General features: G+C 33.8%; 2 protein-coding genes across 2 annotated transcripts; one reads left to right on the top strand and one right to left on the bottom strand.

Moving 5' to 3' along the window:
* Nucleotides 1–66: 66 nt before the first annotated feature.
* Nucleotides 67–4,231, bottom strand: LOC142524061 (replication factor C subunit 3). The gene is made up of 9 exons (XM_075627795.1): nucleotides 3,812–4,231; nucleotides 2,866–3,082; nucleotides 2,581–2,660; nucleotides 2,337–2,496; nucleotides 2,095–2,176; nucleotides 899–1,028; nucleotides 758–821; nucleotides 617–685; nucleotides 67–383 (listed from the first exon to the last, which is right to left on the bottom strand). Exons 1-9 carry the CDS (start codon nucleotides 3,993–3,995, stop codon nucleotides 281–283), a joined length of 1,089 nt encoding a protein of 362 aa, XP_075483910.1. The 5' UTR covers nucleotides 3,996–4,231; the 3' UTR covers nucleotides 67–280.
* An 841-nt stretch (nucleotides 4,232–5,072) lies between these two features.
* On the top strand, nucleotides 5,073–19,205 carry LOC142524057 (kinesin-like protein KIN-7C, mitochondrial). Its single transcript, XM_075627790.1, has 23 exons — nucleotides 5,073–5,356; nucleotides 5,523–5,620; nucleotides 5,930–6,019; nucleotides 6,337–6,389; nucleotides 6,749–6,814; nucleotides 6,933–6,986; nucleotides 7,601–7,660; nucleotides 8,800–8,878; nucleotides 9,151–9,218; nucleotides 10,559–10,615; nucleotides 10,851–10,955; nucleotides 11,449–11,553; nucleotides 11,676–11,783; nucleotides 11,881–12,027; nucleotides 12,687–12,869; nucleotides 13,010–13,180; nucleotides 13,857–14,090; nucleotides 14,595–14,735; nucleotides 15,057–15,233; nucleotides 15,325–15,372; nucleotides 15,444–15,731; nucleotides 17,468–18,205; nucleotides 18,296–19,205. Exons 1-22 carry the CDS (start codon nucleotides 5,151–5,153, stop codon nucleotides 18,155–18,157), a joined length of 3,228 nt encoding a protein of 1,075 aa, XP_075483905.1. The 5' UTR covers nucleotides 5,073–5,150; the 3' UTR covers nucleotides 18,158–18,205; nucleotides 18,296–19,205.
* The last annotated feature ends 142 nt before the right edge of the window (nucleotides 19,206–19,347 follow it).

The raw sequence follows: 19,347 nt of genomic DNA, 5'->3' as shown, positions 1-19,347 counted from the left end.
ATTTTCCAAAAAAAAAAAAAAAAACCGCCCTCGCTTTTCTAGACCATCGTTTCTCGACTGTACGTATTTTTCTTCAATTCATTGGTATTGCTATTATTATCATATTCCTCAAGAGTCGAATCAGATAATCAAAAAGTAAATTTGTTAAGGTGAGGCGAGGATAGAAGACACTGTTACTTCAAAAAAAAAACATGTAGAGTCTATTCTATAAAGGATTGTCTAATGGACTTTCCAGCTGCTAATTTATGGCACAAAGATGCATTTGATACAAGTAGCGCCACTATTTTGCAGCAGCAGCAACAAGCGAAGCCCTGGCTCGTGTAAAAGCAGCAATTAGTGATCCAAGCTGCAGCTTATCATTGCATGCTAAACTCAGCCTATATCTGCATCCCAGAAATATAATTACAGAAAGAACAAATTCATTAAAAATAATGGTAAAACTATACAGCAGCATATTAGGAATGCAATTAATTTTGACAGATAGAGTAAAATGCATGTTATTACACGTAAAAAGGAACACCAATTGAAGCAGCCATTCATCTTGAGGGAAGAATTTATTTTATAATGCAACTCCAAGTGAAATTAAGTTTGACTAAAGAAGAAAAAGGAAACATACTCGATATCGGCCATTTCATTTATAAGAAGAATACGAACATCAGCAGGCATCTTGATCTTGAAAACAAACCTATTGTCAAGCAACAAGGGTTGAGCAAAAGAAATTTTTCCCAGGTGAACAACCAAAAACACAAGTACATACATTGTTACTTCTCTCACAATATCCACCAAAGCCAGTCCTTTTCTTGTCTTGATTTCAGAAATTTCTGCATATGGTTAATAGTAACAAATTAAGCAAAAAACTACAGATAAATGTATATAATTCGAAGTTCAAGCTGGATACTTTTGTAACTCGTGGCAAATGACTCATTCAGAAGCCAATAGGAAATCTGTTCAATGTCTTTAGGCAAAGGATTTCCAGTGCACAAGTATATAGCTTCTTCTGTTATCTGCTGAGAAGCCATATGTGTTGACTGCAAAAAACAAGAAGCAATTACAATGAAATAATGGATTCACACAAGAGCACAAAAAGAAAACAACAGAAACCAATATAATTTCGACACCATTATCAGTTCATATGTTTGAAAACGAAGGGCAATTCATTAAGCAGGATGGCTGAAAATTCCAAGACTCGAGGATTCCCCAAGACAATGATATCTTTGGCATTTCCCAAGATTTGAAGACAGGTTTCACCAGTGACCGAGACAAGGACATTATAAAGGAGTTTTTTCGCACCAAATCCTCATGTGAAATATCGAAAATTAACATTTGCTTATACCTTAACGTTTTATAAAAGTTAGACGAACATCCCCTGCACCAGCTGAAAATCTGGGGAGGTGAAGCATTTTGATGATATCTTATAGGATCAAAAATTTTAGAAAGAAAACTCAATTTGCTACAAATCATAATGCAGGCCGGCTAGACTAGTTCTTAAGTTATCTATACTAACTGAACGTTGTCGGTTGCTACATCCGTTTCATCCATCACAATCTTGTAGCGTCCAGTTAGCCTAGATAATATCCGAACTAGTGTAGCCAGCCTGAAATATGACTTGTATCAAACTGTTTCTTTCTAACCGTTTTGCCCATGGTTATTTGATAACTGGTATGTGAGATATCATCAAAATACTTTAACTCGACGGATTTCCAGCAGACGCAGGGGGTATTCGTGCAACTTTTGTAAAAATTTGATGCCTAATTAATTTTCACAAGGGAGAAATGTGAATTTTCTATATTCATAGAGAGGTTTGGTACAAAAAACTCCATTATAAAGTATAAACAATAAGATCTAGGAGACAAACGAGGTCCAAGGCTATTTTGAGCACTCAAAATGCCAAGTAGAAGCATTAAATGAAAAAATGTGTGCCATCCTTTACGCCAGAAAGCTTCCAACAATTGTCATAAATGGGCAGGTGGGATCAAGGGCACGGTAAGTATGAAGAACCCCCATTGATCTTATAAGTACATTTTTGTAGAGATAAAGTTGTGATTATTTGCAAACAAATACCACAAATATTAACTGCAATCAAGAGATATTAACCTGTAAAATATTCAAGGCTTTTCTCATGTCACCATTACAAAGTCTTACAAGAGCCTTCAAACCATTTTCAGGTACGTCAAGCCTGAATCAATCATATTATATTGGGTCAAGTTTATATTACTCGCACTGAAGCTGTAAAAAATTAAACTTTCAATAATTCTAGTAATACGGTTAAAATATAAGATAACTGAAACAAGAAAAACATTTAAACAATTACGATTAGGCATTGCTGTTAAACTTACATTTCAGCTTTAATAACATGTTTAAGCCTCTCAGTGATATTCACGGCATCAAGAGGAGCAAATCGAAACCGGGTACACCTTGATTGTACGGCTGGAATAAGCTTGTTGACGTTGTTACAAATCAAAGCAAATCTAGTGCTTTTTGTGTATTTCTCAATGACTGCAGAGCAAATAGAATGGAGCACAAGTTTTCAAACTACAAATAAAAACAAAGACATGAATAAAAGACAAAAATAATTCTTGCCACGACGGAGAGCAAATTGTGCATCCTTGGTCATGGCATCTGCCTCATCCAATAGAACTAACTTTACAGAAGCTTTTGCCCTGCAAAATAAAAGCTTCTCAGACAAAGTTCACCAAATAAAGTCAGCTCACATGTAATGCGTCAGGAACACAGAATTTGTATAAATGTTACTCAACCGGTAAAATCATCGAAAATATGTGTGGAATCCTTCTAAAATCCTTCAATAGTTCTATCATTCATCCATCCAAACAAACAAGTATTACACACAAGCAATTCATAATATACCCAAAAGAGATACTCTGAGTGCTTGCAAAGTCCTGAATCTGCTGCCGGACCACATCGATACCACGATCATCTGATGCGTTCAGCTCAAGAACCATGTTGTGCATCTGATTCCCATACAGCTTGCGAGCCAATGCCAGTATAGTGGATGTTTTTCCCGTTCCTGGTGGTCCATAAAGCAGCAAATGGGGTAATCTGTTCCCACTAGCTAATCTGTCAACTGCAACACAAAACCCATTACACAATTTGAACGTGGTCCTGAAAATCTATACATATATGGGTACATTCACCGTAGGAGAAACACATCCACTCTGGCATAATTGCATGAGATGAAAAAATGCCAAGACACACAAAGACAGTGAGAAAGACTTGCAAACAGCAATGAACAAAACCTCATCAAATCTTATCTTTCACAATTTGGACGCAACACCTTGCCAATAATTTCTTTATCTCTTATTCTAGTCATCAAGAACATTGGCACCCTTGATTATTGTGATTATTGGTTCTGGAAGTACCGGCAACTATCATAGTAATTTTTCCAGAATTAGTAGTGGTATGAGGGGTTTCAAATACAAGAGAATAACATGCATAACGACCATCTCTGATGGAGGATTAAGCTAGGGATAAGACAGGCATAACCAGATAATCAGAAAGGACTTTGTCAAAAAAATTGTGAATGTTATATTGTATTGCTAAAAAAGCTGAAACAAAAATTACAATGGCTTAATCGAGGTAAAATACAGGAACCCAACTACATACAAACATTATATTCACGCCCAAGCGGCTTAAAAATTCCAACCAAGTGCACGTGTCAACATAAAACACTTCAAAAAATAAAAAATTCTAGAGACAGAATTAGCCGACAGTAAACGCACCAACTGTCCGAAGCAAAGCAGCAAATAAATGAGATATATACACATCCGTAAGTAGTGATAGAAGAGTAATTTACTGGTCTCAACAATATCACGGTGCGCTGCGACGTCGTCTAGAGACTGAGGACGGTACTTCTCGACCCAGGGGATGGCCTTGGATTCCGGCGGAGATACGACGACGTTCTTTCCATTGTCGGGTTTCGGAATGTGATTGTTGTCGCCTTCGTCGTCGATGTCCATGACTGAAATTGTGTCCGCCATTTTCCAAGGATGATACGACGCCGTTTGGCAGCACAGACCTTTTTTCCTTTTTTTCCTACTAGGAATGGAGACTGATTTCCTACTGTAGAACTTGCTGCGGTTTATGTGTGTGTGTACACTTTTTGAGCGCTGAGAACGTGGAGAATTTCATCACAAATGCGATTTTTGCTCAAAATTGGACGAACTTGAGAGAACACTACCGCGGCGGGCTCGCTGGGATGTTATTTGGCGCCAACGTTGCCCTTATTTTATGAACTCCCTTTAATTTAACTCTCATTTGTTCAAAAAATAAAAGGAAAAAAACTTTGTCAATTGATGGGCCAGTTAATATGTTGTATATTCGTATAATCGAAATATCAAATATATTGTTTGAGTTATAACGTAGTTTAATTTTTACAAATATGTTTTAGATTAAACTATATTGTCATTAACTAGATTTGTTTTTTCATTAATTTTCGATTAAATTACTTGACGACACCGTGAACTCGATAGTTTTTATTTTGTTAGAGTTGATATAGAAGAAAGCATTTGATTTCAAGAAATAATTTGGCTTATATTTTAAATGATAAGAATGCTAGATTTATTCGACATTCAATTAAATTGTTTGAATTTTTAAAAAAATGAGTTAGAATCTCACCATATAAAATAGAAATAACATGTGAAAGCTTTATTTAAATATAACCAAGCCATTCCATCACACTTCATGGACAAACAACAACAAAATTATATTATCTCATGAAAATACAAAGAATGACAAGAATTTGCAATAAATTGAATTTGTCTCTATTATCGTGGTCCTAAAAATTCAATCTTCAAGCACGAAAAAGTGGAAAAAAGGTCAACCCCCAGTTTTATATAACATGGGGATACAAAATATATACGATGAGATATAAAATAAAGTATTTATTTTATTTTAAATATGTGTAATCTGATTTATAATTTATTTTTAACAATATGGATATAATTTAATTTAAATTAACTTAATTAAAAAAATCAATTACCTGATTTGGTGGGAAGGATACAAATTAAAATTTGATAAAAAGGGAAAAAGCAAGGAAAAAGACGGGCTACAATTTCAAAAACACGAAGGACATTTCACATTTGGAGGGACTTGAAAAGGCAGAAGAAAGCCCAAGAGCTGCTAACTCAGCCGGCATGTCTTCCTCCGCCACCGGCCGCTCCTCCATCTCCCCCTTTCGCTCTCGGAAAACACATCCTCCACCGATCGCCTCCTCCAAGCACGCCCCCCGTCCCACCACCTCATCCTCCTCAACCAACCCTTTCTCGAAGCCACCAGCTCAAGCGCCCCCGACCAAAACTAAAGAAAACGTTACAGTAACCGTGCGATTTCGTCCCCTCAGGTAAAATTGATACCTCGTATTTTGTTGATTAAATCTCTGGATTTCACTTTGGTTAACGGTCAGGGCCCACCGAAATCCCTGAGTGTTTATTTTATATATAGCTGGTGAAGTTTGAGGATTCCTACATTTGGATTCGTTTTATTTCATGTTTTTGTGCTGGTTGAAGTGTTCGAGAGATTAGTAAAGGCGATGAAGTAGCTTGGTTTGCTGATGGAGACTATACTGTATCCAACGAGTTCAATTCTGATATCGCCCTTGGCTTCGGTTAGCATCAAACGCCTATTCGCAGTTCATGTATTATGAATATACTGTTCATATATGTTTAACGGTAAATGTGCAAGTAATTAGTGAGTCATCACCGTTTGTCGAAATTATCTTTTTTAATTTGAAGAGATATTGGAAAAGATTTATATATAAAGGATGTTGGTGTTGATTGAGAAGAGGAAGGTCTGAATTTTTACTTGTAGAAATTGTTGTGTACGCGACTCATTTCCTTATGCCTCTGTTTTGATTGTTATTTTTTTTCTTTTTTCTTTCTTGACACTGAATAATTAACATCACTTTTGTTATCAGACAGAGTATTTGGTCCTGCAACAACAACTCTCCATGTCTATGATGTTGCAGCTCAGCACGTTGTAAATGGTGCTATGACTGGAGTAAATGGTAATTACCGTATATATCACATATGCTGCATTCTCTTACTCTAGGTTGACTTGATCTTTTTAGAACTGTTCAACTTAGATTACAATATGTTTCTTATCTCCTGAAGGAAGAGCTATAACCTCAAGCCATCCTTGCTGTTTCTCAATCTATGGTCGATATTGAGTGTAATATTTTCTTGATATTTTATTTAATGGATGGATGTCTCAAAGCTAATAGACCTGATCTGTGCTGATATTTAGTTACATATTGTTTTCTTGGCCCTACAAACATATATCTAAGTTTGTCATGGTTTCTGACTGCGTTTTATCTCTTTGTAGGCACAGTGTTTGCGTACGGTGTGACCAGCAGTGGGAAGACGCATACGATGCATGTAATAGTTATTTTCACTCACTCTATGTAGTATTTATCCTCCTCCCGCCATGGAATTTTATATCAAATATAGATGCGTGAAGCATAGCTATTATAAGCTCTCTGATTTTCTTTTTCACCTATGATTACTGGTGATTATCGGGATCTGTTTTGAGAAATTGGATTCACCCAGGATACCGTCCTATGAATAATCTGGTTTTACAAAGTATTCAAACACAGGCAATTATTTTACAATTCTGAAAATATTGCGATACTCTTGGAATTACTTGGCCTCGTAGATAGGTAGTCTTGCACTTTTTCTTATTTTTATTCCCAAATGTTAATATACCGATGCATGATTTTTTCTCTCTTTTATTCCAGGGGGAGCAGAAATCACCGGGAGTCATTCCACTGGCTGTTAAGGATGTCTTTGGAATTATACAAGAGGTAATTATGGTCGTTTCTATGCATGACAGAGCAAGAACTGTGGATGCCTTAAGTTCAATAATAGAGAATATTTATTTTCTCCAGTGAATTTTGAGTAATTGTAAGTGTGCTTTTTCAGACACCTGGACGGGAGTTTCTCCTTCGAGTTTCATATTTAGAAATCTATAACGAGGTAAGTTTCATTGTTTAGCATGCTTTAGTCATCTTTGGCTTTTTGTTTGATAAAATGTATAAACATATTACAAACCACTGATTCTAAAATGATATGTATAGGCTGATAAGCGGATAACATGACATGAAAATTGCTTGATGTTCACCATTTTTTCGCCTTTGTCTGATGGAAATCACATTATTATTTGATTTAGGTAAAAAAGGAATAATAAAAGTAGTGGGGCCATTTGTTGGTTTGTTATTTGTCACTAGGAATTTGCTGGAATGAGTCATGACTTAAGTTTTTATTTTAGATTTGACCTTCATGATTTTGTTGACAGGAGTTTGATAGACTTATCTGAAGCTTGTTAACATTTATATTTTGCATGTTAGTGTGAAGGACTTGGAGCATAATGATGAACTCACTGTAATAAGATAGAACAATGTGCATCCTCTTAATTGTTGTTGTATTGTGTAATTTGCATGAAGTTGTTTGCTTCTCTTCACGTAGTTGCTTTAGTGACTTGTGATAAAATTATGTGCTCCCGATACTATTTTTCTATTGAGCTTTCTAGTCCCCTTTGTCAAAATATATTTTCTGAATCTCAAGTAAGAGTTTATGGGTGGAATGTTTAGGTCATCAATGACTTGCTGGATCCTACAGGGCAAAATCTTAGAATACGAGAAGATTCTCAGGTATAGATGTTTCATGTAGAAAATGGTTTATGTGTCATGTTTTTAATCTTATAGCATTTGATTTCTTCGGATTATCGATGCATCTTAATCAAATGTAATAGTTTCTATGTATTTTTTGTTATGTTGTTTACATGAAGATTATTCTCCAAAAAATATATTAGAGGATCAATGCCCAATAAACTTAAGATATTTCTAAAGGTATTTGTTTTCGATATTTCCCGAAAAGGTATCTCCTTCAAATATATTTTCAGGAAATGAACTGTGGAAAGTAATATATATATTGTGTTTTTCTAAGGAGATATTTTCTGCAGTAGATGATTTGTCATGTTAGAATATATCCGATTATGCGATTATTTAAAACTTTGAAATATAATATATTGTGTTAGAATATAATGTACTAAAATAGCATTATTTTTGGGAGTTATGAAAAGTCAAATATAAAACATTTACTGCATAAAACAGTTTGGTTTGAGTTTATGGAAAATGAAAAAACATATACAATTACCTATGCTTTTTAGGTTTCCCTGTGATATTTATTTCCAAGATTTATTTGATACCTTTAAAGCTTTTAGTGACTATTCATTAGCAACATAACAGATGAGCTATGACCTTGACGTGATATTGCAGAGTATCATGTATAATTCGATTTTAAAAGTTTTTAGACCAAGTATTGTACAAAAGTTGCCAGTTCTGTACTTTTATATTTTAAATCAAAGAAGTTGTTGTTTTATATGGCAATGGTGTTGCATTTAGCTCCTCTCTTTACCGAGGAAGAATCATTGAGCATTGTTCTTGTTTTAAATTTAATTGATATCCTGGATTTGGACTCTTCTATTCCTCTTTATAGTGAAGATCTCTACTTTACACCTCCATATTAAAAGATTATAGAAAGTGTGGTTATTTATTCCACTGAATTCAAAACTGGTGGATTGCACTTGTTCCTTTTTACCTTTTTTATTTGAATATTTGGACATATGACATTGGAAAGATGTAGAGATTTCTTATACAAATGACTATTTTTGCCTATATAGTCATAACTCCAGTATGTTCCTCTCACATGCAAAGGTGTGTTTAATTAGACCATCGTTGCCTATAATTCAATTTGTATGTTAATTAAAAAAGAAATTGCAACTTGACAGGGTACATATGTTGAGGGAATAAAAGAAGAAGTTGTTCTGTCACCTGCCCATGCCCTTTCACTCATAGCATCCGGCGAAGGTACGCATGCTTGCACTGTTGTATGTCCCTTATTTTAATTATCTTTTTTGAATAGGTCGCTTATTACTTTTAACGATGGCATTTGGTATATTGTTCCTGCTCTTTCCCCAGGCATAAATATGAGACCCTGTCTCGTATATATTTTATCCTTTGATAGCAATGCAATGCTGCTGATATAAACTTTTACTGATCTTTAACTTGGACATTTTTCTTGTGATGTTTTTATGTATGATTAAGGACAATCTTTAACTTGTAATTTATTGTGTATGTAGAGCATAGACACGTGGGTTCTAATAACTTCAATTTACTCAGCAGTCGAAGCCACACGATATTCACTTTGGTATTACACCTCTCGTTCTTATTCTTAAATTCTGCATTTTACATCTATGGTTGTGATATTCATGCTACAGTTCTTGTTTTAATGTTTAAAAGAATCTCATTTCGATGGATGTATCTAAATTTCTTGTCAAGTGTCAATGAGCTGTAGAAGTACAGGAATTAGTTGCTGACAGGGAGGGTGGGTGTCAGCATAAGGTTGTCGGGTGTAGGTTTGAAACATTTGAAATTTTGGCTGGATCTATGTTTACTAACTGTTCCTTTCTCAGTAACAAGTGTGAAATATCATTCTTTAGTATCAAAGTACGAGGAGTATATTCCTTGATAATTAAGTGGATTAAACCCAACGATCGTTTTTTAACAGTCTCAACATTCTCTTTGAGAGACAGACTGAAACGTTTGAAATCATTGACCCAAGCTTCTAATATGAAGTCTGGATTTTAACCAGTTGCTGCCGTATGTCGTGGTGGCTTTAATTCTATTATCTTGTTATTTTTTATAGGTACCATTTGCATTGATAAGACTCTTGGGCTAACACATGTCTGAACTGCTCCCCAAAATTTGCCACTGAGATTTCCCTCTAATTTGTTCCATTTAAAAGAAGACTTCACAGCTAGACCTTCTGTATCAGTTCCTTATCTTGTCGCAAATCTTGGTAAATCATGAAGAACAATATAAGTCAATGTGCAGATCCATGCTTACAAGTTGGATAGAAAAAAGACTTGGCCATATATTTATATTGAACATTTAAGAAGCTCGTATCATGAACTGAATTTTTTCTAATACCTAAAACAGACAAAATTGACGTGTCTTAATTAAATACTGTCTTTTAAATCTATGACGAACTGAAATTTTTCTAATACCTAAAACAGACAAAATTGATGTGTCTTAATTAAATACTCTTTTAAATCTATGACAAATCAGATGTCATATTGACATAATGGTTCAGGGAAGCATGATATGATCAATTCAATTACATGTTATGTTTAGAATCTTGTCCAATGATTTGCTTAAAGTTTTGTTACTGCACAAATATAGCCGCTTGGCCTTCTTCCATCATGATTGAATCATACTCTTGAATATTACAATCAGATATGTTTGTTCATACTACTTTGGGTTCTCCTTCTCCTTACGTAATAATCCTAGAAACACTGTCTGATTTTTTTATTCTCCACTGTCACGATTATCTCGTGCTATGTAAATTGAAACTAAATAGCGGATCCAAAATTGCTTGTCTTGAAAGGTTTATTGCCAGATAAAATGTTAACTTTTTTCATTTCTTTCATAACGATGAATGTGTTGAGTACTTATTGAAACTTTTACGCCTTGCTGTAATGGTCACAGACTATAGAAAGCAGTTTACACGGGGAAAATCAAGGAGAAGTGGCATTGTCACAGCTGGTATGTTTTGCATAAGAAGTTATTCCATTGTTATTCTGGGTGGTTCTGATTTCATCGTTATTATTAGCTCTAATTCTCTCTAACATCATCAATATATTAAAAATGAATTTTGCGTCAGTATATGTATGCTTCCAAGTTCCTAGCTTCATTACGTTCAACTGTAATTTTTAGTGGTCTGACCGAACTATTTAATGACCTGATGTTTGGGTATTGATCAAACTAAACTCTTTTATAGCATTTAATTGACTTGGCAGGGTCTGAAAGTTCCAAAACAGAGACCACGGGACTGAGGAGAAAAGAGGGTTCATATATAAATAAAAGCTTGCTGACACTTGGCACTGTAAGATACATGTTCATGTCTTTCGTTCCTATCTTTCATCTGGGATTCTGGATGGTAAATTTCCTAGTGTATGTTTTAAGACTCATTATAATATGACCATATCCTCTGAGATAAAACTATCAAGCCTTTGCTTTCTATGATGTCCATTTTCTTTCCCTTGTTCGGACAATCAATTTTGGGAGTAATTTGCTTTGGCATGCCGCATGCACTACAAAGTAGTTGAAAGTCATTAAAATGTCACATTGTTACAGTTTAGTAGTTTCAGGTAAGTTATTCTTAGGGAGAAAACATTCTTTTCAAGAAATGAAACATTACATATGGCCACCATACAAGGAAGTCGGAGAATTTAGTTTGGGATTGAGGAAGTTAGTTTGCTAATTCTTTCTGGAGTTTGTCTATAAAGTTGGGTAATAAATCGGTTGTTGCCCTCTCACCACACCCCATGGTGAATGCAATTTTATATGTTTTTCTAATATTTTCTCATTTGATTCAGGTGATATCTAAGCTAACAGATGGTAAGTCCACTCATATACCATATCGAGATTCAAAGCTGACACGACTGTTGCAGTCTTCTCTTAGTGGACATGGTCGAGTCTCTGTAAGTTTTAGTCACACGTGCAAATATATCTTTATGGACTTGCTATTCGACACTTTATCTGCGTAACTTTATTTTTTTGTGCTGCTTCCAGAGAATATGATTACTCTTTGAGTTTTTTGTAGCTCATCTGCACAGTGACACCAGCCTCTAGCAATTCAGAAGAAACTTACAACACTCTTAAGTTTGCTCAACGTAGTAAGCATGTGGAAATCAAAGCCTCTCAAAATAAGGTCAGATCTATGTAATTCTTCACCATTCATGTATAAAAGATGAATTTTGAAACTTGTCTGAGCTCTCATCAATCTTTATTTTATTTTTTCTGTTTAGATTTTGGACGAGAAGTCTCTCATTAAAAAATATCAGCGAGAAATTTCCAGTTTAAAACAAGAGCTTCAGAATTTAAAGAGTGGCATGATGGAGAAACAAAATTTGATGGTACCAAGCCAAGAAGATCTAGTCAATTTGAAACTTCAGGTTTGATCCTCAGATAGCATCTCAGATACTTGCTCATTTAGTTAACTGCTTTTTGTTGGTCCAATAATTCAAATTTACTTGAGTGGGGATGTGATGTTATCCTAAATTCACTTGTCTTGTTGAATCACAAAGTAGGATTTAAATACAACTAAGACAAAAGAAGAGATCCTTAATATAATATTCAGTCCATGTATAAGTAACCAAAGCATCAGTGTGTAGGTTCGCTTGTTTTCTCATCTAATCGTGATTATGAAAGTAACATTCCTTTGTTATTGATATCATTGGCATGTATTTTGGCTGTGTATACTTAAGTGTCATGCTGCAATATAATTTGAATGTGTTACTCCCTTATCCTTCCTCGGATTGTGCTTGGTGGGGTTGGGATTTGAAAGCATCGGTAATTTTGGATTGGCTTGAAAAATTATGTCTGTCAAATGACACATTATGTGTACTTCATCAGTAAAATGATGAGGCCTTGTTTGTTTCATTTTAAAAAAAATGTTTGCTCATTTTTCAAAATAAGAATAATATTACTAAATATATTCTAACACGGTATAACACATTGAAAATCTATAATATTAAAAATATATCTGACAAAAACTTGGCTACTAGAGTAAATAACATAGTGTTCTATTCTGATATACCTATATATTTTACAGTTGGAGGCAGGGCAGGTGAAGTTGCAATCAAGATTGGAGGAGGAAGAGCAAGCAAAAGCAGCTTTAATGGGAAGAATTCAGAGATTAACCAAGCTGATTTTGGTTTCTACAAAAAACACGGTCCAACCTAATATCCATGAAAATCCCAGCCACAGGCGGAGGCACTCATTTGGGGAAGATGAGGTATTGACATAATATCTTTTTAGGTATCCATGAGATAACAGGTTTATCTGGATGGATGACTTGTTTAGTATTGTTTTAGAGATCAAATCTTATGATTAGAAGGTGTACGCTTACTGATTACTTTTGTTTTTAATGTGTAGTTGGCCTACTTGCCAGATAGGAAACGAGATTACATGATTGATGATGATGCTGGAAGTATTGGATCTGAATTTTATTCAGATGGAAGGACTGATGTCACAAATCTCGATGAGTTAGTAAGAGATTACAGAAGCAACCGAAGGAGAGGAATGCTTAGCTGGTTTAAATTAAAAGTATTTTTCAAGTTGCTTCTTTCGAACTTGGAATTGATTTGCATTCTATATCTTTAGCATGGTAGTTGAAGAATAAGCATTGTCGTTGGGAATGGGAGCACAGAGTAATTTATAAGAGCCACTACATAGGGAATCAGATTGTTGTAACTAGAATAAAGCAATTTGTTAAAATCAGCCTTGTTGAATCCGTCTTTTTTTTTGCATCTGAACTTTCTGCGGACAGTTAGCTGCCATTCATATGGTGCGGAGATTTTGAGTCTCATATTTGTGTTTAATCATTCTTGTTAATAGCTACTAATCATGTGAGAAAGTTCATTTGACATGCATTTGCTTACATAGTTAAAGCTGCAAAAAATCATCAGGTCCAGTGTGTATGTTACTTTCTTCTACTGTCTTTTCTGCATTTATTAACTATTGATTTGCTTCTTCATTGTAATTTGATATGAATTAGTTTGGCGCTCTCTTCTCTTATGTTGCAGATGCGGAAATTTAGATATTTACCAATTCTTGTAACTTTTATATGGACACATTATGTGAAATCATCAATTGCACTTCGTTAATTGTTTTTGCGATCCTTAAAATTTCTGTTGAGATATATGTCATATAACTTGGTCGGAACATGATCCTTATTTCCTTTCGTTTTCAATGAAATCATTTTTTAACCGCTTCAATACAGAAGCCAGAGCATGTGTCGTCATCTAGTGCGGAACATGAGAGCTCTGTTTCCGATTCTCCTGCTTCCTCGTCAAAAACATCACACAATAGAGTAAGGTTTAGTGATATGAAAGATTTACAAAGGAAATCAATCAGTAGAAAAACAGAAGATGCTTCTCCAGCTATTCATTTTCCTGGAAGAACTCAAGCCGGTGAATTATTCAGTGCAGATGTTGGTGAACGACGTCTCCCACCGGTGAGAAGGAGTTTGGGTTACTTATTGCATATTTTCATTTTGGCCTTCTAGCCTTGTTTGTCAGTATTAGTGCCATTTTTATCCGTGTCTGAACTCTGAGAAGAGTAAAACAGTATATTTGTTTATTTTTTTAATTTTTTTATATCAATTGCATTAGTTACGTAGTCTCAAAAGTTTATCTTCTTTATTATTGGTATCTTTTATAACTTCTTGGAATTTCTCTTGGGTGAAGAACTCGAACAAATCAAGCAACGCCTTTAGTTGAAGTCCTGAGAGACGTAACTATGTTCTTGAATCACTATACTGCTACACAATCTGGATTTTCCTTGTCTATCTGTAGGCAGCATCCCAAACATCCAAATCCATGTTTCACACCCTAAAGCCTGTCATCTATATCTGTAAAATTGCGAATGTATGTTGGGAACCATTTTCCTAGCTTATAATAGTGTTTTCCACGTTGTCTTGATTGGTTTTTCTAGAACTTGGCTGTTTTATGTTTTCTAGACAGGAAGCACTATCACAGATCAAATGGATCTATTCCGCGAGCAAATAAAGATGCTATCTGGAGACGTGGCTTTGTCTATGAGTTCTCTGAAAAGATTATCAGAGCAAGCGTCAAAGAATCCTGAAGACTTGCTACTTAAGGTTAGTGATCGGATTTTGAAGTTATTATATCTCGACAAATAATTGTCTTAGAGAAGGCATTTCATAATCATATATCCTCATGAATACTTGTTTCCTCACGATCTATCTCAGGAAAAAAAATAACATTTCAAAGGCTTTGATATGTTTGTGAACATGAGCCTTTAATATGTGCCATCCTTAAGGCGATTCACCTTGATTCAGTGTGTATTGTTTTATGATTAGTACAGATTTGTTTATTTAAAAACTGTTCGAAGTTAAGCCTGGATTGAATAGATTATTTAAACCCTTAATCACGTTTGTTCTTATTCTAATTTACTTTAGGAAAAAGTGCAAAAGCTGAAAAATGAGATAAGAGAGAAGAAGCTTCAGATGCGTGTTTTAGATCAACGCATGATTGGATCAGGGGAGATATCTCCATATAGTTTGAGCAGTGTTCACATGTCTCAGGCATTGTCTAGACTTGCTACTCAACTAAATGAAAAAACCTTTGAACTTGAGGTGTGCTGCCCTTTCAATATATTTTTATCTGTACAAGTGGAAAAATATGAACTGAATCGGGACTCAATTTTCATTTTGCTATTGATAAAAGATTAAATCAGCAGACAACAGAGTCCTCCAAGAGCAACTACAGGGGAAGGTAAATGTTAAAACATTTTCGTTCATATATTACTTATGTATGTTGTGCTAAAGTATTTATTTTGTTAATAGATATCAGAGAACGCTGAGATGCAAGAAACCATCACTCTGCTAAGGCAGCAGCTTGATTCATTGCAATCAAATAAAGCTACTAGAAGTGCAGATTGTACAACTTGGATGAACTGCTCCGATGAATATTTGGAGATGATAAATGGAAGAACTGAGATTAATTCTTGCAGCGAAATTTCACTTGGTGAAAATACTCCAACTAGTGTTGTCAGCGTAAGTAGAACTTTTGGCCACGATGATGCTAATGAGTGCAATGGTAGCACCATTTCAAAGACTCAGCTTCTTGAGCAGGTACTTATCCTCTGGTATCAACACTTTTTGCCACCGCTTGGTTCATGTGAATATGTGATAGGATAAGTGAAGATGTACAATCATATTGATGAGAAAAAGAAAGTCGATGGTAAATGATGCAGGATGATAAAATATACGGCGTTTAGTATGATTTTAAAATAATAAATTAATTTTATGCATTATATTACCATTACCAAAATAACCCCACAATGTATAACAATCACTAAAGCCTTATAAAGACCAAATTAATCACATTTTTACGTTAATTGGATAATAATTAAATATTTACAAACATACTTAATAAAGTAATATAATTTAGATAAATTAAATCGATAAATTCAAAATATTATTAGAAATAGAAATAGAATGATCTGAAACAAATAATTGTTTATTGATATGAAATAAAATATTTTAAAATAATACCAATAAGTTCATATGAAATATATAACAGTGTAAAATAAGCATAATAATAGAAATATTAAATAATAAGAAATAAATTAATTTTTGTAAAATAATAATATATATTAATACTAAATAATAAGAAATAAATTAACAACAAAAAAATATGAATGAGAATAATGATAGTTAAGTTAATAGCAATAAAAATGATAAATGTATTATAATTAATTTATTAATGCTAAGTAATAAAAAAATTAATTTTAAATAAGAAAATAACAATTTTGACAAAGCAATACTATGAAAAAAAAGCAGTAAGACTAATTATATTAATATTATCAATACATTCCTTATTATTATTATTGTAATTTTTTATTTTTATACAATTATTATCATTATTTATATTTGTATTATAATTATTAGTTATTAAATTATTATTATTTATTACTATTCTTATCATGTATATATTATTTTTATTAGTATTATTTTAATTCTTAATATTTTGTTATTATTTTTTCTTACTATTTGATTTTAAACCTTTTCATATTATTAATTATTATTCTTTTTTTTTCTCGTTATTATTTATTATAAATTTATTTGTTATTACTTCCAATGATTTTTTTTATTAGAAAGTTTAAATTCTTATCATAAATATTATTAAATTATTTCGTATTAATTTAATTCTTAGTTGTTATTATTTTGTTACTAATTATTATTAATGCTTTTAATATTAATTATTATTCATATTAATAACACTATTATTATTTGAAAAAATAAACTTTAACAAATATAATAGTGAATGGTAAATTTGTCAATGGCATTGACGAATTAGAATCTGTTAAATAGTTTTTAAAATGTGTACATTTTGTTATATATTGTCAAGTAAAATATTTATTTTTCTAAGCTTAAAAAATCTCTATTTTTAGTGTTTTAAAAACCCATTTTCTGTTGTAATTAATTTATCATCTCTTCTTTTCAACTTTAATTTCACATTTTATCTCAAAAAGTAACGAATTGAAAAACTAAAAGAATCACACAAGGGATAATGATAACAAACTATCCTAATTCCTAATTATAAAAATGCACAAAGAATCACACCTTGAGAATGTGAGAAAGCATCATCACACACATTGTCAGTACAGTGCGATCCCAAATGAGGGCCAATAGGATAACTCAGAACATACAATATTCCAACCAAACACATGATGATGATTCATTAGTTATTAATCCATCTTTTATCCAACTAACCAAAATGACTTAAATATTCAGCCAGTTGTCTGGGATGTTTGCATTTTGAGTTCTCTTTAGAATCAGATTGTTGTCACTTCCTTATCGCTTAGGCTGCTGAGATAGAGTCATTGAAGCAAGGCAAGATTAAACTTATTGAAGAGAAGGATGGACTAGAAATTCAATGCGATAAGCAAGCTGAGGAAGCTTCTTATGCTAAGGAACTTGCTGCAGCTGCAGCAGTTGAACTCCGGAACTTAGCGGAAGAGGTGACACATCTTTCCTATCAAAATGCAAAACTTGCTGCAGATCTTTCAGCGGTAAAAGAGGTTCGTTGTAAAGCATGCTGTCAAAAGTCCGCTCTAATTGATACGAGGCAAAATAGAATAATTTGTGGTCGATCTGATGCTTGCATGAGAAAACCTGAGGATAGATTGTCTATGGAGGAGTTTGAGCTGGAGTTGAATGCAAGATACCAACGAGAAGCTTTTTTGGTCGCTGCATTATCCGAGAGAGATAAAATAGAAGCTGATTTACGTAAAACACTTGATGATGCAAAGAAGCATGAAGAGAAGTTGGAAAACGAGCTTGCAAATATGTGGGTTATGGTTGCAAAGATGCGCAAATCTCCTGCTAGTTGTAAGGATAATTCGACCATAGGGCATGTCACATCATGTTTCTCGGAGATAAAAGTTATGAATGGATTCCCATCATTGGAGGGCCATCCTTTAACCAAGTTTTACCAGAATGAGGAAAGTGTTGAAGAAATAAGATCGGTCGATGACCTGCAAGTACGCCATTAGCTGAAAAAAGGTGTAAAAAACTGGTCGAGTTTAAGATTTAGGTCCAAGGTATGTTCTTGTAGTTGTATTAATGCAATTTTTAACAATCTTTCGTCCTAATTAGTTTGAATAATATACTCTATGGCATATAATTTGCAGGTCCCAAATAAAGTTTTAAGCCAATATCGACATTCAGATTGATTTGACTTCCAAGGCTTTGGAATGATTTGCAGTCCTATCAGCTTGAATTATCTGACTACATCTAAACTCAAGAATTCACCATACGAATGACGTATTCCTTCTATTTATGTACTAGTAGCGAACCAGTTTTGCACTTGCAGAGAGGCTCGAGGCTAATGTTTGTGTAGGCGTTCAACATTTAACATCAGGATGAAGCTCCCATATGATCACTTTGACAACTTTTTGTAGTTGATTATGTAAATTGTTTGAACTATAAGCTACGTAAGTGCCGCTAACTTTGGCAGTTGAACTGTATTAATTTGTAACTCTTGCTACGTCCTGTATAGAAGTAGCTACTTGTAGCATGCTCTGTTCCGAAACAGACCAAGATAGCTATTATGAGCAAATAACCACACAGAATTGCTTGATTTTATCGGGAATATAGCGTCTTCGCGCAACCTAGCCAAGTGGATGGCGGGCCAATAGGAGACGAGCAGAAGAGGTGGCCTTAGATGGCGTCCCCAGGAACCTGGCGTGTCTTGATTTGGTCATTTTTAGGAGAAAAAACTATATAAGCTTGATCGATTTATAGTATTAATTTATTATTGCACCACATTTATGAATAAACCAATATTTAACGACTTAAAAATCAGTAAAGTCAAGAACATAATTCCAGAGAAGAAGATTCTGCTAGGTTAATCCATATCAATATGATAAATGATAGTTGCTAAATTTTAAAGAAGTTTGTGGTTTGATAATTTTCACTTTGATTCCTGAACATGTTAGGTGAATAACACATTTAGATAAGAATTCATTAAAATAAAAAAAATTAATTTCAATCCAGTCTCAATTCAGTCCTACTTCTGAGTCACTAATCCGGCCAAACGTGTTCATTTCTCATCCGACTTTAGATTGGGTATATGATTGGGTTATACACAGAATCTAGGAGATCCAAAACCAGTTTTATCCTACATACTATCACATTGGTCCAATTCCATTATCTTACACGTCGGTTTACTCAAGTCCGATTC

The sequence above is a fragment of the Primulina tabacum genome, chromosome 14, assembly GCF_025594145.1.
Source record: "Primulina tabacum isolate GXHZ01 chromosome 14, ASM2559414v2, whole genome shotgun sequence".
NCBI classification, from domain to species: Eukaryota; Viridiplantae; Streptophyta; class Magnoliopsida; order Lamiales; family Gesneriaceae; genus Primulina; species Primulina tabacum.
The sequence above is the reverse complement of the archived record's forward strand: the minus strand, read 5'-3'. Positions and strand labels throughout refer to the sequence as shown.